Source organism: Petromyzon marinus, chromosome 1, assembly GCF_048934315.1.
Source record: "Petromyzon marinus isolate PM22_M1 ecotype Great Lakes invasive population chromosome 1, UKy_Petmar_22M1.pri1.0, whole genome shotgun sequence".
Classification (NCBI taxonomy): domain Eukaryota; kingdom Metazoa; phylum Chordata; class Hyperoartia; order Petromyzontiformes; family Petromyzontidae; genus Petromyzon; species Petromyzon marinus.
Window position 1 is genome coordinate 32,484,393 of NC_133667.1, and position 23,310 is coordinate 32,507,702.

The 23,310-nt window shown below is 45.9% G+C and overlaps 1 protein-coding gene across 2 annotated transcripts in view; it reads left to right on the forward strand.

Annotated features, from left to right (window-relative positions):
• LOC116940159 (uncharacterized) overlaps nucleotides 1–13,671 on the forward strand; it is a 78,775-nt gene extending 65,104 nt beyond the window's left edge. The window contains exons 3-4 of one of the 2 annotated variants that reach the window (XM_076067204.1): nucleotides 10,379–12,177; nucleotides 12,628–13,671. In XM_076067204.1, coding sequence (XP_075923319.1) covers nucleotides 11,386–12,177; nucleotides 12,628–13,131 — 1,296 coding nt within the window. In that variant the 5' untranslated portion in view covers nucleotides 10,379–11,385 and the 3' untranslated portion in view covers nucleotides 13,132–13,671. Of the gene's footprint in view, nucleotides 1–10,378 lie in introns of both variants that reach the window. The other variant, XM_076067202.1, reaches the window with a different exon arrangement.
• Nucleotides 13,672–23,310: the final 9,639 nt, after the last annotated feature.

The following is a 23,310-nucleotide window of genomic DNA, read 5'->3' on the forward strand; positions in this document are numbered from 1 at the left end:
ATATGACCAAACACTGCGCGGTAAAGGTTCTGTATCTACCACAGACCACACTGACCAGCGTGGTGAAGTATGGTCAAAACGCCCCCCTCCCCCCCCCACCAGCCATCATCCGTGACTGACACGGCTTTGCGAAGGAAGGAGGGGGGACTTCATCCAGCAGTGGATCGACAAAGTGATGTTGTCTATTAATTATTATCTAAACGTAATTATACTTTGTCTCCATGAGTAAATGTCATGTATACATTATACTGGAGACATAGTGTGCATGCTATATATAGACACGTGGGACGTCATTCATTGACATGCAATTAACACATTATTACCATTGATGATCATGATCATTATTGTCATCAAGTTGCTGCTTGAGCCAACTTATTCAATTCCAGACAATATAAAAATAGATGTTGTTTTCACTGTTAATACATAAAAACGAGGGATTTTACGTTTCAGCCGACTAGCCGTAATCAGTTATTATTACGAATTAACCTGTTATCATTTACTAGGCAAGTTTCCCGGCTTCCGACGGGACTCAGTAATAAAGTGTTATTAAGAGCAATGTGTAGCCATGCTGTCTTCTTGGATTCATTGGATTCTGCAAATGAAGTCGGTAAGGGGCCATCCACTTAGTACGTACGCATGGAGCGGGGAGGTTAACCCAAACGCGTACGCTTGCGTATGGGGGGTCTACTGACAATGCACGCATAGGAAACGGGGGGGGGGGGTGGGGCGGGGGGGGGGGTGAAGCCTCGATAATAATTTGTCTACATAGGCCTTCAAATGAGCCACAGTTCAGTGTCTTCAGCTGTCAGACCACAAGTACTAGCGGGAGAAGTGGGACTGTGGGAGAGGTGTCACTCGTGTGTCACCGTGCCCCTGACTGCAGCTATCACGCAGCTCAGCAAAATAAGTGGCCAAGGTACGCAACTTCATTCTTTAATGCAGCCGGCGGTGGACTATCTGTTTGCTTGAACACGTTAATCTGAATAATCATTGATCGCTTCTGCGTGGATTAAATATCGGACGTTCGATAGGATTCGGTGGGTGGGGTGGGGGTAAAAAGTACGCGTGCGTACAGGGAGGGGGGAGGGGTCAGGTTTTGACAGATTTTTGTGTACGTACTAAATGGATGGGCCCTAAATGTGTGTATTTTGTCACGTTTATTTGTTTGTGTGAGGACAGCTTCTAAATGCGTTGCCTTGGAGAGCTTGGGGATAGAAAATGTTGGATGCATTGTCGCTTCTTGTTGCTCAAGAGTTTCGTTATCTGTAGGTGCAGGCGTTGAAGCACTTGCAGAAAATGGCATCAATTCCTTCAGTCGGCTTTTGTGAAGAGAAGCGCACGGTTTTTTTCCCCTTGAGAAACGTAATAGGTGGAGGTAAAAGTTTATAAGAAAAATAAAAGGAAATAGTGAGTGTGCGAGTGAGTGGCGTGTAGAGAATGTTGAGTAATTGATAGCCGAATTTGTATTGGTTGTTGGAAATGTGCAAACATCGCCGCAAATGAATGAAGTATACGGCTGTAAGCTGTTGGTGGGTGTTATTGTTAGCAGTGATTGGAGTGAGTGTGAATAGTATGTGGACACATTCCCATCAGCGAGCTCCTCCGGCAGGCAAGGCTGCGTTGGCTGGGTCATGTAGCCTGCATGCCCAGCCACCGCACGCCCCAGCAGCTTGTGTTTGGCCGCATAGAGGGGGCTAAACGGACACGACACGGACTGATGCGGTACAGGAGGACGTGGAGCTGAGTGGATTTGCCGATGACCGGCACCAGCGGTGTCAAGATCGGCCTCTGTTGGAGGAGGCTCGTGAAGGACTCGACTGGGCAGTTGGAGGCAGTCGCCCTCCAACAACAACGGAGGGCGGAGGAGCGACGCTCACAACAACGAGCGGGGCGCCGGGTGGCTAAGATGCAGCAAGTTGGCACAGCAGGGGGTACAGCTGGTGGTGCATCTTCCAGTCATCTCAGTCAGCCAACCCATGGCACCTGGGTCCGTCCCGTGACCTCGTGCACCTAGCCTGGCACAGCAGGGGCCACAGCTGGTGGTGCATCTTCCAGTCATCTCAGTCAGCCAACCCATGGCACCTGGGTCCGTCCCGTGACTTCCTCCTGTCAGCGAGCCTTCATCACCTCACGTGGCCTCAAAGCGCACCTGGCCTGGCACAGGTGCCGTGGGGACGTCACAGTCACTTCGTGACGAGCGGCGTGCATTGGTATCGGTGTACACATGTAATGACGAGCCTTTTGCCCGTCCAAGGACGGGTGGTGTATTGCAGCAAATCTGAAACTTGCAAGCGAAAATCAGACCGCGACGTGATATATTCATTGCATCAATTCGTGTGCAATTTGTAAGGCCGCGGTGACACAGACCTATTTCATGTATAATGTATATATATATGTGTGTGTGCAGGCGTGTTGATGCTTAGCAGGCGACGTACACGTAATGTTTTGTCGCCGTAGCTGTTTGTATAGCGTCCGTGTTGTGTAGAAGGAGGTGGGGTCGTGCTCGTACGTTAGACGCATGTGTTTTGGAAGAGTGGATATATTTTTTTTTAAATAAATATGCCTGTGTGTGTGTGTGTGCGCGCGTGTTCGAGGTGAGCCGTGCAGTGCAGGGATGACGGTAACAAGCCGGGATTGAGTGCATTTTCGCGGTTAATAACGCAGGGCTGATTGATAATAGGGAAAGATAACGGGCTACACATTGCAGACACTTGCGTTGTTGCGAGCGCGTGGAATTGTATAGCATATAACATTTCATAACGTGTTTGCGTGTGTGTGGCAAGCCGGAGACAGTGAGAATGAATGCCCCGGGCTTTTGCGGATGGCGAGAGAGCGGCGGGGGGATGGGCACGGGGGGGGGGGGGGGGCACGAGGAAGAAGGGGCACGGGGGGGGGGGCACGGGGGACTTGTCAGGTGAGCAGGTGAGCTAAGAATAGTGCGCAAAAAGCACACCGGCTGACCCGTGAGTATATGCATAGCAAGTTTGATTTCAACAACAACCGCCATTCGCGGTGACGTCGCCACGGTGCTTGTGCCAGGCTAGGTGCACTTTAAGGCCACGTGAAGTTGTCGAACGCCCGGCTGGCAGGAGGTCACGGGACAGACCCAGCAGGTGCCACGGGTCGACTGACTGAGATGACTGGGCCGATGCGCCACCTGTGCCCCCCCCCACTGTGAGCAACTACTGTGCCAATTTGATTCACACACAAAGACACACACGCGCAAAGGCTGCTTTGTTTATACATTTAATAGATACTTGTCATGATAATTAACATTATAATTGAATTGTACGCTGTGAATTCAGTTGTTCCTGCTTTCCCCCGCTTTTATTTCTCGAACGCTTTGCAAGTTAAGTTGCGAATCGATGTTGCTCAATCAGGTGAGGTAATAATTCGATAGACCAGGACAGCGTTTTTACTCGGAAAATATTGATTTTGGGTGACCCAAAATGGACAACATTATTGCTACACAAATAATTATTGACAATGAAGCGAATTAGCAAAAATCAGAGCCGGAAAAAAATTTGGGAAATGAAAACCGAAGACATCAAAACAGAAATCACCAAAATCCAACATCAGCGCAGAAACGGCCAAATAGAAATCGGTGCAAAAACAATAATTGCACAACCCAACAATAAATTAATACATTGACTGCATAGAACATATGACTACATATTAATAATCATAGTCGCAAGATGTACTAATTTAATTGGGAGCCCGTGAGAGGCGGAGGTCTTTGGGAGGTATGGGGGACACAAGACAACACACAATTACACAACACGGTACAAACACAACACCTCAGTGGAGATTATGCACACGCTAAAAAGGTTTTGTCACGATTAAATATAACCATACATAAAATGTGTCCATGCAATGGTATTTTTATATATTTTACTGTATATAAACCAACAACTACATTCACAGTAACACAAGTATATAAACACCTACATATATATTAATTGGTTGTACTTTTACAATATAATCTACAAGCTTTTACACATTTGATTTGGCAGTCAAATTAAATATGCACACTTATATAAACTATAATACTTGCAATAAAACATACAAACCGTTAGCTAAAATTAAAACTAAGACGATGCCAACGATTGTTGAGCTATCTTGATGACAATAACGCCAGTTGTACACAGCTCTCCGATGTGTGCTTGAAGTAGCTTCCAGGTGCGAAACGTCGGACTCGATAAGTATCGCTCTGAGCAGGTGAGTGTTCATTGAGACGAGGAGTTTGAATTAGCACAACGGAATGTGCGTATGCATGTTGAACTTCTTTCGTGCCGTAAGTAGCCAACCGTGCTAATCGGGGGTGCGATACAGCAACTCCTTACAGATGTATAAGCATATCTAAGATCAATAATACTGGTAGGAACGAAGTTGTAAACTGAGTGTACCAGCCTGCAATAGATTAATGTGTCCGTCCGTCCGTCCCCTTTCAATACTTTAATGAAGTGAAAAATTCCAATGTTCCTACCAGCCCACCCTGCAGGGACCTGTTAATTATTCGCCATCAATTATACGGTTATCGCGATTAAAAAAAAATAATCCACGCCGCATCATCGATAGCAGCATTACAAACAAATAGCATCAAATAGATCAACCATCATTATTTGATGGTATTTAAATAATCAGCCACCATCAACACAATTGTTACGGCAAACGCCAATATCTTCATCACGTGTCCGCAACAAACAGGAATCATAAAACTTAATCAATCACCCATGATAACATTGCCATTACACTTATTATCACCACCATCATTCCATATCGCCATCTATTTTCATCAATACCTTATCGCATATCCATTATCATTAATCATCATCACCACCACCACGTTACCTTCACAACATTGCCATCATAATCATCAATAAATTGCGCCATCAATTTACAATCAATAATCCTAAGCTGTCATTACGAGCAATGCTACAATTGTACATCGATGATCATGATGATGATAATAACTCCATCGAAGACAACTCCACCTGAGACCGATGGCTTCATCAGTGGAGAGAGCAGTGCCGGATGAAGCTCGTGCAGGGGCCTGTAGCATGATGTTATAAAGGGGCCCTAAAAAAATAACACGTCCATATTAAAACACAAATGTTTTAACTTGCATAGTAAAGTAATTTTATTTTTTCATTTGCTATACAGCCAGATAATACGACAATTCGCTAACCTTAAACACTCAGTCGTCCGTAAAAGTTGAAGGCGGTATGGTACTACAGTAATAGAGCAAGTGCAGAATCACTGAACCTGAATTGATAGCTTGAAAGCATTTAGCGCGGGGCCCTTGAAAGTGCGGGACCCGTAGCTACTAAATATGTAGCTACTACATGTGTATCTAATTGTGCTACTAGGATCATCCGGCCACTGGGAGAGAGGCGTTCCCATTCGCAGAGAACTGCGGCGGGCGATCGGGCGGCCGCAGGAGTGAAGTTAAACGTCATCTGTGAAACACGTGTGTCTCCGCAATTCGCGTGGAGACGATTGCCCATTCGCCATCGTAGATAAGCCGTTCGCGGTGTTCATTAAAACGCATCCCGCCGATCAATATCTGCGGGATGCGTTCCCTTTTCATTAAGCGGCACGCGGCCACTCTTTCGGCCGACTTCAATAAAGTGAGCCTGGGTCTCGCTCGCAAGCATGGTTTGAGCATCCAGCGGTGGATCGATCATGGTTGATGATTATTGGCGGGGAGGGGTGGGGGATATGGGCAGCAGTCACACATCGCTTCTCAACACCTTGCTGGCTGTGCACCCGCCGATGCCGAGTTCGATTCCTGACCAGGGAGAACGTCTATGGGCGAGCGATGTCGGAACCGTCTGTTCATCGACCCGCATACACCGACGTGGTGAAGTATGGTCAGGCCACCACAACGACCGACACGGTGGGTGGGGGCGGGGAGGCCTTCATCCAGCAGTGGATTGACACAGAGGTGGATGAAACACCATGGGACCTTCCTTGCCAGCCGTGTGAAGATGTTAAAACACCAAACTGAAGTATTTTTTTTGCAAGGAATCACGTATGCAGTAACCACATATACTTGCGGTGAACATGCAAACAAAAAAAAACATGCTCTGGTAGTATATACTACCACAACTATATGTGGTTAATGCAGACATGATTCCTTGCAAAAAAGGTTTCAGTTTAGTGTTTTTTAACATCTTAAAACAACTGTTTTATTGCCAGGAAGGGGAAACCCCTATTCTTATATTGAGATGAAACATTGCTGGTTTTAGTCCAAGTATCGCAGTAAAGCACGTGTTTACTTGTATCGGCAGGACGTTTAGTCCGTTAAAATGTGTGCTGTTTTAACCCTAACCCAGGGGTCCAGTGGCGTATGGCGTTGGTTGGCATGAGCCCTGGTGCAAGGATTTGAAGGGGGGTGCACTCCCCCCTGTCCACTGTCACTGGCCCAGCATTAGTGGCACCGGGAAATTGAGGAAACTCAGTGGCGTTTTATAGCGAAGTGTATGGGATGCGCGGTGTATGGGATGGGTGGGATGCACGGTGTATGGGATGGGTGGGATGCACGGTGTATGGGATGAGAGGCACGGTGTATGGGATGTGTGGGATGCACGGCGTATGGGATGAGAGGCACGGTGTATGGGATGGGTGGGATGCACGGCGTATGGGATGAGAGGCACGGTGTATGGGATGGGTGGGATGCATGGTGTATGGGATGAGAGGCACGGTGTATGGGATGTGTGGGATGCACGATGTATGGAATGAGACGCACGGTGTATGGGATGTGTGGGATGCACGATGTATGGGATGTGTGGGATGCACGGTGTATGAGATGTGTGGGATGCACGATGTATGGAATGAGATGCACGGTGTATGGGATGAGAGGCACGGTGTATGGGATGTGTGGGATGCACGGTGTGGGATGTGTGGGATGCACGGTGTGCAACGGGGAGCGATAATGGCGGCGCGACCGGGCCGCGTGGAACGCGCAGACATTTTAGAGATTTGGCCCCAAATCTTCGCCCAGCAGCGGCCTCTCGTGGCCGCGAGACTCCACCACCAATGGGGGCAGAAACCACCACCCTCCCCTCCAACCCACACAATTCATCGTTCGTGCGCTGCATGCCAACGTCACCGTCGGCATTGTAATCATCATTGCCATTGCTATAATGACCCATGATCTATTCACCGCTGGATGAAATCTCCCCATCCCCATTCCCCCGCAGTCCGTTGCCATACCCTGACAGCCCCTCGAAAATTAATTGCGCTCCTTCGCATTGGCCGATCCCATCGCTCCGTCTCCTACTGCAGTATACGCGCCCACCTACACACACACATACAGTATACACACGTACGCACGCGATAGACAAAGATCAAAATCGGCCAAAAAATATGCCCCGTATAGCCCAACAGATGCGTATGGCGTGGGGGGGGGCCCAAGTGCTGTTAGCGAGCACCTATTAAGTCAATCGAGGGCAACCCAGCGAATGATCTGGCGGTGGTGACGGGACCACGCCCTCTCCCGCCTTTGTCTCCCCAGTGGCTGGGTGTTCACACACCGCTCCCGGTACGCATTTAAAGGCCGAATCGACCTCGAAAGAATCTCCAAAAAACCGGTTATCAATCGCCAATGATGGTACCCCCCCCCCATCCCCCCCTTGGCCAAGAGCATAACCTTTAGCCCGCCGGGTTCGTAGCGCAGCATGCAAACCAATGCGCTACCACTCGCCACACGTGTGTATGTACATACACACATTATAATAATCAATGTTATAATGAGCCGCTGTGTGTCCACTGCTAGATGATGACATCACTGTATATGTGTGTGTTTTCATAGATGCAGTGATGATCAGTAGAGAGCGGTGTCGAATCAGGGCCAGGGAGTCAACGGCACGTACATAATCAGAATGTTTATTTATACTGGAGGAATCCAATGAGCTATAAAGTTCCTTTTTCTCTGATGTCCAGACGACTGGGGTAAGGGAATTAGCTCCAACCCATGGGAACAGGAGATGGCACCATCATCATAATCCGTGGTCTATCCACTGCTAAATGAACATTACAATGTATGAACGTGGATAATCTTGAACATCATCAAGCACGGCTTTGGAACATTCTCTCACGTCCAGCGGGGGCAAAAAAAAAAATAACTGAAAACATTCAAATTACAAAAATCGACGGCGCTGTGGAGGAACAGAATCGACGTCTGTTCCATGTTGGCGCGAACGCCACCAGAACAGCTGTCCCGCTTGTTCGGAGCGAGCGACTTCACGCGTCAACGCGTCGCTCATCGCGAGTGTTCCAAACGAAGTCCCCGGTCGGCGCCTTTGTTCCGAACAAAGGCCGTCTCGTTCCGAACAAAGGCCGTGTCGTTCCGAACAAGGCGTCAGGGTCGGGATCGAACCCACGACCTCCTGTATACCAGGCGAGGTAGTTAACATCTCCTGGCCACCGTGATGATGATGAGAGAGAGAGACACGCAAACTCCAAATATACAGCAGGCGTCAGGATCGGGATTGAACCCACGACCTCCTGTGTACCAGGCGAGGTAGTTAACATCTCCTGGCCACCGTGATGATGATGAGAGAGAGAGACACGCAAACTCCAAATCTACAGCAGGCGTCAGGGTCGGCATTGAACCCACGACCTCCTGTGCACCAGGCGAGGTAGTTAACATCTCCTGGCCACCGTGATGATGATGAGAGAGACACGCAAACTCCAAATATACAGCAGCAGCAGCAGGCGTCAGGGTCGGGATCGAACCCACGACCTCCTGTGTACCAGGCGAGGTAGTTAACATCTCCTAGCCACCGTGGCGCCAGTACCGAACTCACCCCCCCCCCCCCTCTCAACTCCGCCGCCTCTCCTACGATTCCAGGTCACGATTTGAATCAGGAACATATTTTTATATATTGTTTGTTAAGTCTCGGTTGTATTGTCGCTGTCATCTGTACCTTGTCGTTGGTACGGGTCTGCGCCTGCACCCCCCATGGTCTGCACCGCCTCCCGTTCTCCCACCTCGTCTTGTACCGCCTCGTTATTGTTCTTATTGTTCTTATCGTCTTCCCTCCGTACTCTACTGAGTCCGTGGTAAACGCCTCGTCTGTAAAGTTGCGTCAGGCGGCATCGCTACCCCATAGGGGCCGTCCATATATGACGTCACGCGATTTTTGACCCCCCCCCCGCTCCTTCGTCACACGACGTCACAAAAAGTCAGACCCCCCCCTCAAATATGACGTCGCAAAGCTCTGCCCCCCCCCCCCACCCAAAACCATATAAAATATGCTTCAAATCGCTTTAAACTATCGTCATTGTAGTTGCGTATTTAATGTGGAGCGCTGCACTCTGATGTTGTAGGAGAAAACATTTATTAAAAAGTCTATTTAATTAAGTAGAACGTGTTGTGTCTATATTTATTTGAAGTTGCGCATTTTGATGTGACGTCACATTTCTCAAACCCCCCTCCCCCATCTCATAACACATCGTCACAAATGTCTGACTCGCCCCCCCACCCCCCCATAGGTGTGTGACGTCATTTATGGACGGCCCCATAGCTGTCAACCCATACGGTTTACTCATAATAAAGGTTTTTTTTTGGGTTAGATCGCGTTTATTTATAAATGTGTCGTAACCCTCCACCACCCGACACGGCCAATCAGCAAAAAAAAAGTGTCACGTTGACAAAAGACAAATAATTCACTACTTCAGCCCACCGGTGTGTTGAAGAGTGAATCCACAACATTTACAGTTTGAGTACTGTGACGTTTCGCTGGTAAATACATCCAGCATCATCGGGCAATTCGCCAGAATGGTAAAGCCCTCGCTTGCTCCCGGTTTTTATATAGAGCAGCAGGGTGACGTCATCACCCTGCTGATGACGTCAGCAGGGTGATGACGTTGAGTTTTCAGGTGCATACGGCGTACAGCTGTAAACAAGACAAGCAACAAAAAAGTTATGTTTGTCTATTTGTTTGAGTTTCTCCCTTGTGATGGGGCTTCGTCGGATGGACGTCGAGATGTTTAAGGGGCACGGGGTGACGACTAAGGTGTGAATTGGTCTGTAATAATAAGGTAGGGTATTGATAAGGGGTTGACTGGTATGCAAGAGCCACGTGACCTCCCCGGTTTAACTCGTAGTTGCCCCCCTCTGACATTGCATATCGGTCTTTTGCATTCAACTTCAGAATCAGAAAATGCATTTATACTCGGTGGAATCTGATGAGCCATAAAGCTCTTTTTTTTCCACAGACGTCCGGTAGGGGCGGATCAGAACGTTGAAAACAACCAAGAATATTTAAAAAAAACACACGATAGGAGTGAAAAGTTTAAGAAAGTTAAGCAAATCACTGGGGTCTGACAGGGATGGTGCCCGTCTCGTTCATCTCGTTGGGTCCGACAGACGATGAACGAAAACAACTCGGCAACGGAGCCTTCGGAAGGACAACAGCACGCGGATCGTCGGCGACGTTTCGGGCAACGGCCCTTTCTTCGTGGCACACACGAGGCCAGAGAAAGTTGGGAGTACCGCACTCGACGATCATGAGCCGCGATGAGCTACGTTTCGAAAAACATACGACCGGGATTTTTGTTGTTGTTGTTGTTTAAATGAGCATGTTACTCGTCACACTAACAGCAGAGGTTTTTTTTTCGGTAACTAACCCTTTAAAAAAGAAACCAACTCCAGACAGTCTCGTCCCTTCACCTGAAGAAGGCCGCTTGTGTTGTGGCCGAAACGTCGTGAGAATATTATCGCGTTATTTTATTTGATCAATTTATTATTTTATTCTCATTCTACGTGACTTTACCGAAAGAACCAAAGAAGACGAATCCTTGCGGTCACGGAAGCTTTAAATCGAAATGTAACATTTGCGTATGCGTCGGAAAAGTTATCCTCCACAAGGGGAATCGCAATACAAGTGTCAAGGATTGAGAGACAATTAACAAGAGTCAAGCTAGGTGCGCTCGCAATTCACGTGGGGCGAGTATTAGAAAGTCTACGGATCAACTGCGGGCGAACCTCCTGTCCAATCGTCTCTCTCTCTCTACTTTCAGGGATCATTTCTATCGTTTCCAACTTACGAAATGGGCTCTCGCTATCTCTCTCTCTGCGACCCCCTCCTACCCCTGTGCAGTTGCACCGCCTGCACGCCGAACGGCTACGGCACCGTTCCTGCAAAAAGCGAGACTCCTGGAAAAAAAATATCCCTCCCGTTGCTTTCGTCCTGCACCCTTTCAACCTCCGATTAGCACGGCTGGGCTACGTAGGGTGCGAAAGAAGTCCCGCACACAGTGCAAAACAAATACGAGTCTCGAATGGTGAAGAGGTGAGAGGTAAGGAACCCCAACCACACATCCCACCGCTCCCCCCCGCCCCCCTCCCCGTTCCCCGCCCCCATCCGTATCCCTATGACCTCGCCGCCCTTTGCTGTCCGCTTTGTAGCCGAGGTCACGGGGTCGCGACCTGGGGGATGGAGAGGTCAAAGGGGCGGCGGATCGCCGTTTATTGCCGCCCCGCGCGTCCGACTCGGCGATTGTTGCGAGTGGCCGCATCCATCACGAGCCGGGCTCCAGGGGGGTCCAGGGGGCTCCAGGTGGGTCCAGGTGGGTCCAGGGGGGTCCAGGGGGTCCAGGTGGGTCCAGTGGGGCTCCAGGGGGGTCCAGGGGGGTCCAGTGGGGCTCCAGGGGGGTCCAGGAGGCTCCAGGGGGGTCCAGGGGGGGCTCACGGCGGACACACGCTACGCAGGCGGGAGGCTAGCGGGGGGCACCGTCAGCCACGTTGACATCGGCTCGGTGGGGGGCACCACGGTGCACGAACTGCTGCAACTTCTACAGCAGCAGCGGCAGCCACGTCAATCACAGGAGCCACGGGCAACGCAGACACGTCACACGGTGAACAAGTTACAGCGTCTAGTCAACACGGTAAACAAGGTACAGCGTCTAGTCAACACGGTAAACAAGGTACAGTGTCTAGTCAACACGGTAAACAAGGTACAGTGTCTAGTCAACACGGTAAACAAGGTACAGTGTCTAGTCAACACGGTAAACAAGGTACAGTGTCTAGTCAACACGGTAAACAAGTTACAGTATCTAGTCAACACGGTAAACAAGGTACAGTGTCTAGTCAACACGGTAAACAAGGTACAGTGTCTAGTCAACACGGTAAACAAGGTACAGTGTCTAGTCAACACGGTAAACAAGGTACAGTGTCTAGTCAACACGGTAAACAAGTTACAGTATCTAGTCAACACGGTAAACAAGGTACAGTGTCTAGTCAACACGGTAAACAAGGTACAGTGTCTAGTCAACACGGTAAACAAGGTACAGTGTCTAGTCAACACGGTAAACAAGGTACAGTGTCTAGTCAACACGGTAAACAAGGTACAGTGTCTAGTCAACACGGTAAACAAGGTACAGTGTCTAGTCAACACGGTAAACAAGGTACAGTGTCTAGTCAACACAGTAAACAAGGTACAGCGTCTAGTCAACACGGTAAACAAGGTACAGTGTCTAGTCAACACGGTAAACAAGGTACAGTGTCTAGTCAACACGGTAAACAAGGTACAGTGTCTAGTCAACACGGTAAACAAGGTACAGTGTCTAGTCAACACGGTAAACAAGGTACAGTGTCTAGTCAACACAGTAAACAAGGTACAGTGTCTAGTCAACACGGTAAACAAGTTACAGTGTCTAGTCAACACGGTAAACAAGGTACAGTGTCTAGTCAACACAGTAAACAAGGTACAGTGTCTAGTCAACACAGTAAACAAGGTACAGTGTCTAGTCAACACGGTAAACAAGGTACAGTGTCTAGTTAACACGGTAAACAAGGTACAGTGTCTAGTCAACACAGTAAACAAGGTACAGTGTCTAGTCAACACGGTAAACAAGGTACAGTATCTAGTCAACACGGTAAACAAGGTACAGTGTCTAGTCAACACGGTAAACAAGGTACAGTGTCTAGTCAACACGGTAAACAAGTTACAGTGTCTAGTCAACACGGTAAACAAGGTACAGTGTCTAGTCAACACGGTAAACAAGGTACAGTGTCTAGTCAACACAGTAAACAAGGTACAGTGTCTAGTCAACACGGTAAACAAGGTACAGTGTCTAGTCAACACGGTAAACAAGGTACAGTGTCTAGTCACACGGTAAACAAGGTACAGTGTCTAGTCAACACAGTAAACAAGGTACAGTGTCTAGTCAACACGGTAAACAAGTTACAGTGTCTAGTCAACACGGTAAACAAGGTACAGTGTCTAGTCAACACGGTAAACAAGGTACAGTGTCTAGTCAACACAGTAAACAAGGTACAGTGTCTAGTCAACACGGTAAACAAGGTACAGTGTCTAGTCAACACAGTAAACAAGGTACAGTGTCTAGTCAACACGGTAAACAAGGTACAGTGTCTAGTCACACGGTGAACAAGTTACAGCGTCTAGTCAACACGGTAAACAAGGTACAGTGTCTAGTCAACACGGTAAACAAGGTACAGTGTCTAGTCAACACGGTAAACAAGGTACAGTGTATAGTCAACACGGTAAACAAGGTACAGTGTCTAGTCAACACGGTAAACAAGTTACAGTATCTAGTCAACACGGTAAACAAGGTACAGTGTCTAGTCAACACGGTAAACAAGGTACAGTGTCTAGTCAACACGGTAAACAAGGTACAGTGTCTAGTCAACACGGTAAACAAGGTACAGTGTCTAGTCAACACGGTAAACAAGGTACAGTGTCTAGTCAACACGGTAAACAAGGTACAGTGTCTAGTCAACACGGTAAACAAGGTACAGTGTCTAGTCAACACAGTAAACAAGGTACAGCGTCTAGTCAACACGGTAAACAAGGTACAGTGTCTAGTCAACACGGTAAACAAGGTACAGTGTCTAGTCAACACGGTAAACAAGGTACAGTGTCTAGTCAACACGGTAAACAAGGTACAGTGTCTAGTCAACACGGTAAACAAGGTACAGTGTCTAGTCAACACAGTAAACAAGGTACAGTGTCTAGTCAACACGGTAAACAAGTTACAGTGTCTAGTCAACACGGTAAACAAGGTACAGTGTCTAGTCAACACAGTAAACAAGGTACAGTGTCTAGTCAACACAGTAAACAAGGTACAGTGTCTAGTCAACACGGTAAACAAGGTACAGTGTCTAGTTAACACGGTAAACAAGGTACAGTGTCTAGTCAACACAGTAAACAAGGTACAGTGTCTAGTCAACACGGTAAACAAGGTACAGTATCTAGTCAACACGGTAAACAAGGTACAGTGTCTAGTCAACACGGTAAACAAGGTACAGTGTCTAGTCAACACGGTAAACAAGTTACAGTGTCTAGTCAACACGGTAAACAAGGTACAGTGTCTAGTCAACACGGTAAACAAGGTACAGTGTCTAGTCAACACAGTAAACAAGGTACAGTGTCTAGTCAACACGGTAAACAAGGTACAGTGTCTAGTCAACACGGTAAACAAGGTACAGTGTCTAGTCACACGGTAAACAAGGTACAGTGTCTAGTCAACACAGTAAACAAGGTACAGTGTCTAGTCAACACGGTAAACAAGGTACAGTGTCTAGTCAACACGGTAAACAAGGTACAGTGTCTAGTCAACACGGTAAACAAGGTACAGTGTCTAGTCAACACAGTAAACAAGGTACAGTGTCTAGTCAACACAGTAAACAAGGTACAGTGTCTAGTCAACACAGTAAACAAGGTACAGTGTCTAGTCAACACGGTAAACAAGGTACAGTGTCTAGTCAACACGGTAAACAAGGTACAGTGTCTAGTCAACACGGTAAACAAGGTACAGTGTCTAGTCAACACAGTAAACAAGGTACAGTGTCTAGTCAACACAGTAAACAAGGTACAGTGTCTAGTCAACACAGTAAACAAGGTACAGTGTCTAGTCAACACGGTAAACAAGGTACAGTGTCTAGTCAACACGGTAAACAAGGTACAGTGTCTAGTCAACACGGTAAACAAGGTACAGTGTCTAGTCAACACAGTAAACAAGGTACAGTGACCAGCCACCACAGTAAACAAGGTACAGTGTCTAGTCAACACAGTAAACAAGGTACAGTGTCTAGTCAACACGGTAAACAAGGTACAGTGTCTAGTCAACACGGTAAACAAGTTACAGTGTCTAGTCAACACGGTAAACAAGGTACAGTGTCTAGTCAACACAGTAAACAAGGTACAGTGTCTAGTCAACACAGTAAACAAGGTACAGTGTCTAGTCAACACGGTAAACAAGGTACAGTGTCTAGTTAACACGGTAAACAAGGTACAGTGTCTAGTCAACACAGTAAACAAGGTACAGTGTCTAGTCAACACGGTAAACAAGGTACAGTATCTAGTCAACACGGTAAACAAGGTACAGTGTCTAGTCAACACGGTAAACAAGGTACAGTGTCTAGTCAACACGGTAAACAAGTTACAGTGTCTAGTCAACACGGTAAACAAGGTACAGTGTCTAGTCAACACGGTAAACAAGGTACAGTGTCTAGTCAACACAGTAAACAAGGTACAGTGTCTAGTCAACACGGTAAACAAGGTACAGTGTCTAGTCAACACAGTAAACAAGGTACAGTGTCTAGTCAACACAGTAAACAAGGTACAGTGTCTAGTCACACGGTGAACAAGTTACAGCGTCTAGTTAACACGGTAAACAAGTTACAGTGTCTAGTCAACACGGTAAACAAGGTACAGTGTCTAGTCAACACAGTAAACAAGGTACAGTGTCTAGTCAACACGGTAAACAAGGTACAGTGTCTAGTCAACACGGTAAACAAGGTACAGTGTCTAGTCAACACGGTAAACAAGGTACAGTGTCTAGTCAACACGGTAAACAAGGTACAGTGTCTAGTCAACACGGTAAACAAGGTACAGTGTCTAGTCAACACGGTAAACAAGGTACAGTGTCTAGTCAACACGGTAAACAAGGTACAGTGTCTAGTCAACACAGTAAACAAGGTACAGCGTCTAGTCAACACGGTAAACAAGGTACAGTGTCTAGTCAACACGGTAAACAAGGTACAGTGTCTAGTCAACACGGTAAACAAGGTACAGTGTCTAGTCAACACGGTAAACAAGGTACAGTGTCTAGTCAACACGGTAAACAAGGTACAGTGTCTAGTCAACACAGTAAACAAGGTACAGTGTCTAGTCAACACGGTAAACAAGTTACAGTGTCTAGTCAACACGGTAAACAAGGTACAGTGTCTAGTCAACACAGTAAACAAGGTACAGTGTCTAGTCAACACAGTAAACAAGGTACAGTGTCTAGTCAACACGGTAAACAAGGTACAGTGTCTAGTTAACACGGTAAACAAGGTACAGTGTCTAGTCAACACAGTAAACAAGGTACAGTGTCTAGTCAACACGGTAAACAAGGTACAGTATCTAGTCAACACGGTAAACAAGGTACAGTGTCTAGTCAACACGGTAAACAAGGTACAGTGTCTAGTCAACACGGTAAACAAGTTACAGTGTCTAGTCAACACGGTAAACAAGGTACAGTGTCTAGTCAACACGGTAAACAAGGTACAGTGTCTAGTCAACACAGTAAACAAGGTACAGTGTCTAGTCAACACGGTAAACAAGGTACAGTGTCTAGTCAACACGGTAAACAAGGTACAGTGTCTAGTCACACGGTAAACAAGGTACAGTGTCTAGTCAACACAGTAAACAAGGTACAGTGTCTAGTCAACACGGTAAACAAGTTACAGTGTCTAGTCAACACGGTAAACAAGGTACAGTGTCTAGTCAACACGGTAAACAAGGTACAGTGTCTAGTCAACACAGTAAACAAGGTACAGTGTCTAGTCAACACGGTAAACAAGGTACAGTGTCTAGTCAACACAGTAAACAAGGTACAGTGTCTAGTCAACACGGTAAACAAGGTACAGTGTCTAGTCACACGGTGAACAAGTTACAGCGTCTAGTCAACACGGTAAACAAGGTACAGTGTCTAGTCAACACGGTAAACAAGGTACAGTGTCTAGTCAACACGGTAAACAAGGTACAGTGTCTAGTCAACACGGTAAACAAGGTACAGTGTCTAGTCAACACGGTAAACAAGTTACAGTATCTAGTCAACACGGTAAACAAGGTACAGTGTCTAGTCAACACGGTAAACAAGGTACAGTGTCTAGTCAACACGGTAAACAAGGTACAGTGTCTAGTCAACACGGTAAACAAGGTACAGTGTCTAGTCAACACGGTAAACAAGGTACAGTGTCTAGTCAACACGGTAAACAAGGTACAGTGTCTAGTCAACACGGTAAACAAGGTACAGTGTCTAGTCAACACAGTAAACAAGGTACAGCGTCTAGTCAACACGGTAAACAAGGTACAGTGTCTAGTCAACACGGTAAACAAGGTACAGTGTCTAGTCAACACGGTAAACAAGGTACAGTGTCTAGTCAACACGGTAAACAAGGTACAGTGTCTAGTCAACACGGTAAACAAGGTACAGTGTCTAGTCAACACAGTAAACAAGGTACAGTGTCTAGTCAACACGGTAAACAAGTTACAGTGTCTAGTCAACACGGTAAACAAGGTACAGTGTCTAGTCAACACAGTAAACAAGGTACAGTGTCTAGTCAACACAGTAAACAAGGTACAGTGTCTAGTCAACACGGTAAACAAGGTACAGTGTCTAGTTAACACGGTAAACAAGGTACAGTGTCTAGTCAACACAGTAAACAAGGTACAGTGTCTAGTCAACACGGTAAACAAGGTACAGTATCTAGTCAACACGGTAAACAAGGTACAGTGTCTAGTCAACACGGTAAACAAGGTACAGTGTCTAGTCAACACGGTAAACAAGTTACAGTGTCTAGTCAACACGGTAAACAAGGTACAGTGTCTAGTCAACACGGTAAACAAGGTACAGTGTCTAGTCAACACAGTAAACAAGGTACAGTGTCTAGTCAACACGGTAAACAAGGTACAGTGTCTAGTCAACACGGTAAACAAGGTACAGTGTCTAGTCACACGGTAAACAAGGTACAGTGTCTAGTCAACACAGTAAACAAGGTACAGTGTCTAGTCAACACGGTAAACAAGGTACAGTGTCTAGTCAACACGGTAAACAAGGTACAGTGTCTAGTCAACACGGTAAACAAGGTACAGTGTCTAGTCAACACAGTAAACAAGGTACAGTGTCTAGTCAACACAGTAAACAAGGTACAGTGTCTAGTCAACACAGTAAACAAGGTACAGTGTCTAGTCAACACGGTAAACAAGGTACAGTGTCTAGTCAACACGGTAAACAAGGTACAGTGTCTAGTCAACACGGTAAACAAGGTACAGTGTCTAGTCAACACAGTAAACAAGGTACAGTGTCTAGTCAACACAGTAAACAAGGTACAGTGTCTAGTCAACACAGTAAACAAGGTACAGTGTCTAGTCAACACGGTAAACAAGGTACAGTGTCTAGTCAACACGGTAAACAAGGTACAGTGTCTAGTCAACACGGTAAACAAGGTACAGTGTCTAGTCAACACAGTAAACAAGGTACAGTGACCAGCCACCACAGTAAACAAGGTACAGTGTCTAGTCAACACAGTAAACAAGGTACAGTGTCTAGTCAACACGGTAAACAAGGTACAGTGTCTAGTCAACACGGTAAACAAGTTACAGTGTCTAGTCAACACGGTAAACAAGGTACAGTGTCTAGTCAACACAGTAAACAAGGTACAGTGTCTAGTCAACACAGTAAACAAGGTACAGTGTCTAGTCAACACGGTAAACAAGGTACAGTGTCTAGTTAACACGGTAAACAAGGTACAGTGTCTAGTCAACACAGTAAACAAGGTACAGTGTCTAGTCAACACGGTAAACAAGGTACAGTATCTAGTCAACACGGTAAACAAGGTACAGTGTCTAGTCAACACGGTAAACAAGGTACAGTGTCTAGTCAACACGGTAAACAAGTTACAGTGTCTAGTCAACACGGTAAACAAGGTACAGTGTCTAGTCAACACGGTAAACAAGGTACAGTGTCTAGTCAACACAGTAAACAAGGTACAGTGTCTAGTCAACACGGTAAACAAGGTACAGTGTCTAGTCAACACAGTAAACAAGGTACAGTGTCTAGTCAACACAGTAAACAAGGTACAGTGTCTAGTCACACGGTGAACAAGTTACAGCGTCTAGTTAACACGGTAAACAAGTTACAGTGTCTAGTCAACACGGTAAACAAGGTACAGTGTCTAGTCAACACAGTAAACAAGGTACAGTGTCTAGTCAACACGGTAAACAAGGTACAGTGTCTAGTCAACACGGTAAACAAGGTACAGTGTCTAGTCAACACAGTAAACAAGGTACAGTGTCTAGTCAACACGGTAAACAAGGTACAGTGTCTAGTCAACACGGTAAACAAGGTACAGTGTCTAGTCAACACGGTAAACAAGGTACAGTGTCTAGTCAACACAGTAAACAAGGTACAGTGTCTAGTCAACACGGTAAACAAGGTACAGTGTCTAGTCAACACGGTAAACAAGGTACAGTGTCTAGTCAACACGGTAAACAAGGTACAGTGTCTAGTCACACGGTAAACAAGGTACAGTGTCTAGTCAACACGGTAAACAAGGTACAGTGTCTAGTCAACACGGTAAACAAGGTACAGTGTCTAGTCAACACAGTAAACAAGGTACAGTGTCTAGTCAACACGGTAAACAAGGTACAGTGTCTAGTCAACACGGTAAACAAGGTACAGTGTCTAGTCAACACGGTAAACAAGGTACAGTGTCTAGTCACACGGTAAACAAGGTACAGTGTCTAGTCAACACAGTAAACAAGGTACAGTGTCTAGTCAACACGGTAAACAAGGTACAGTGTCTAGTCAACACGGTAAACAAGGTACAGTGTCTAGTCAACACGGTAAACAAGGTACAGTGTCTAGTCAACACAGTAAACAAGGTACAGTGTCTAGTCAACACAGTAAACAAGGTACAGTGTCTAGTCAACACAGTAAACAAGGTACAGTGTCTAGTCAACACGGTAAACAAGGTACAGTGTCTAGTCAACACGGTAAACAAGGTACAGTGTCTAGTCAACACGGTAAACAAGGTACAATGTCTAGTCAACACAGTAAACAAGGTACAGTGTCTAGTCAACACAGTAAACAAGGTACAGTGTCTAGTCAACACAGTAAACAAGGTACAGTGTCTAGTCAACACGGTAAACAAGGTACAGTGTCTAGTCAACACGGTAAACAAGGTACAGTGTCTAGTCAACACGGTAAACAAGGTACAGTGTCTAGTCAACACAGTAAACAAGGTACAGTGACCAGCCACCACAGTAAACAAGGTACAGTGTCTAGTCAACACAGTAAACAAGGTACAGTGTCTAGTCAACACGGTAAACAAGGTACAGTGTCTAGTCAACACGGTAAACAAGGTACAGTGTCTAGTCAACACAGTAAACAAGGTACAGTGTCTAGTCAACACGGTAAACAAGGTACAGTGACCAGCCACCACAGTAAACAAGGTACAGTGTCTAGTCAACACAGTAAACAAGGTACAGTGTCTAGTCAACACGGTAAACAAGGTACAGTGTCTAGTCAACACGGTAAACAAGGTACAGTGTCTAGTCAACACGGTAAACAAGGTACAGTGTCTAGTCAACACGGTAAACAAGGTACAGTGTCTAGTCAACACAGTAAACAAGGTACAGTGACCAGCCACCACAGTAAACAAGGTACAGTGTCTAGTCAACACAGTAAACAAGGTACAGTGTCTAGTCAACACGGTAAACAAGGTACAGTGTCTAGTCAACACGGTAAACAAGGTACAGTGTCTAGTCAACACAGTAAACAAGGTACAGTGTCTAGTCAACACGGTAAACAAGGTACAGTGTCTAGTCAACACGGTAAACAAGGTACAGTGTCTAGTCAACACAGTAAACAAGGTACAGTGTCTAGTCAACACGGTAAACAAGGTACAGTGTCTAGTCAACACGGTAAACAAGGTACAGTGTCTAGTCAACACAGTAAACAAGGTACAGTGTCTAGTCAACACGGTAAACAAGGTACAGTGTCTAGTCAACACGGTAAACAAGGTACAGTGTCTAGTCAACACGGTAAACAAGGTACAGTGTCTAGTCACACGGTAAACAAGGTACAGTGTCTAGTCAACACGGTAAACAAGGTACAGTGTCTAGTCAACACGGTAAACAAGGTACAGTGTCTAGTCAACACAGTAAACAAGGTACAGTGTCTAGTCAACACGGTAAACAAGGTACAGTGTCTAGTCAACACGGTAAACAAGGTACAGTGTCTAGTCAACACGGTAAACAAGGTACAGTGTCTAGTCACACGGTAAACAAGGTACAGTGTCTAGTCAACACAGTAAACAAGGTACAGTGTCTAGTCAACACGGTAAACAAGGTACAGTGTCTAGTCAACACGGTAAACAAGGTACAGTGTCTAGTCAACACGGTAAACAAGGTACAGTGTCTAGTCAACACAGTAAACAAGGTACAGTGTCTAGTCAACACAGTAAACAAGGTACAGTGTCTAGTCAACACAGTAAACAAGGTACAGTGTCTAGTCAACACGGTAAACAAGGTACAGTGTCTAGTCAACACGGTAAACAAGGTACAGTGTCTAGTCAACACGGTAAACAAGGTACAGTGTCTAGTCAACACAGTAAACAAGGTACAGTGTCTAGTCAACACAGTAAACAAGGTACAGTGTCTAGTCAACACAGTAAACAAGGTACAGTGTCTAGTCAACACGGTAAACAAGGTACAGTGTCTAGTCAACACGGTAAACAAGGTACAGTGTCTAGTCAACACGGTAAACAAGGTACAGTGTCTAGTCAACACTGTAAACAAGGTACAGTGACCAGCCACCACAGTAAACAAGGTACAGTGTCTAGTCAACACAGTAAACAAGGTACAGTGTCTAGTCAACACGGTAAACAAGGTACAGTGTCTAGTCAACACGGTAAACAAGGTACAGTGTCTAGTCAACACAGTAAACAAGGTACAGTGTCTAGTCAACACGGTAAACAAGGTACAGTGTCCAGCCAACACAGTAAACAAGGTACAGTGTCTAGTCAACACAGTAAACAAGGTACAGTGTCTAGTCAACACGGTAAACAAGGTACAGTGTCTAGTCAACACGGTAAACAAGGTACAGTGTCTAGTCAACACGGTAAACAAGGTACAGTGTCTAGTCAACACGGTAAACAAGGTACAGTGTCTAGTCAACACAGTAAACAAGGTACAGTGACCAGCCACCACAGTAAACAAGGTACAGTGTCTAGTCAACACAGTAAACAAGGTACAGTGTCTAGTCAACACGGTAAACAAGGTACAGTGTCTAGTCAACACGGTAAACAAGGTACAGTGTCTAGTCAACACGGTAAACAAGGTACAGTGTCTAGTCAACACTGTAAACAAGGTACAGTGTCTAGTCAACACGGTAAACAAGGTACAGTGTCTAGTCACACGGTAAACAAGGTACAGTGTCTAGTCAACACAGTAAACAAGGTACAGTGTCTAGTCAACACGGTAAACAAGGTACAGTGTCTAGTCAACACGGTAAACAAGGTACAGTGTCTAGTCAACACGGTAAACAAGGTACAGTGTCTAGTCAACACAGGTAAACAAGGTACAGTGTCTAGTCAACACGGTAAACAAGGTACAGCGTCTAGTCAACACGGTAAACAAGGTACAGTGTCTAGTCAACACGGTAAACAAGGTACAGTGTCTAGTCAACACAGAAAAACAAAAGTACAGTGTCTAGTCAACACGGTAAACAAGGTACAGCGTCTAGTCAACACGGTAAACAAGGTACAGTGTCTAGTCAACACGGTAAACAAGGTACAGTGTCTAGTCAACACGGTAAACAAGGTACAGCGTCTAGTCACACGGTAAACAAGGTACAGTGTCTAGTCAACACGGTAAACAAGGTACAGTGTCTAGTCAACACGGTAAACAAGGTACAGTGTCTAGTCAACACGGTAAACAAGGTACAGTGTCTAGTCAACACGGTAAACAAGGTACAGTGTCTAGTCAACACTGTAAACAAGGTACAGTGTCTAGTCAACACGGTAAACAAGGTACAGTGTCTAGTCACACGGTAAACAAGGTACAGTGTCTAGTCAACACAGTAAACAAGGTACAGTGTCTAGTCAACACGGTAAACAAGGTACAGTGTCTAGTCAACACGGTAAACAAGGTACAGTGTCTAGTCAACACGGTAAACAAGGTACAGTGTCTAGTCAACACAGTAAACAAGGTACAGTGTCTAGTCAACACAGTAAACAAGGTACAGTGTCTAGTCAACACAGTAAACAAGGTACAGTGTCTAGTC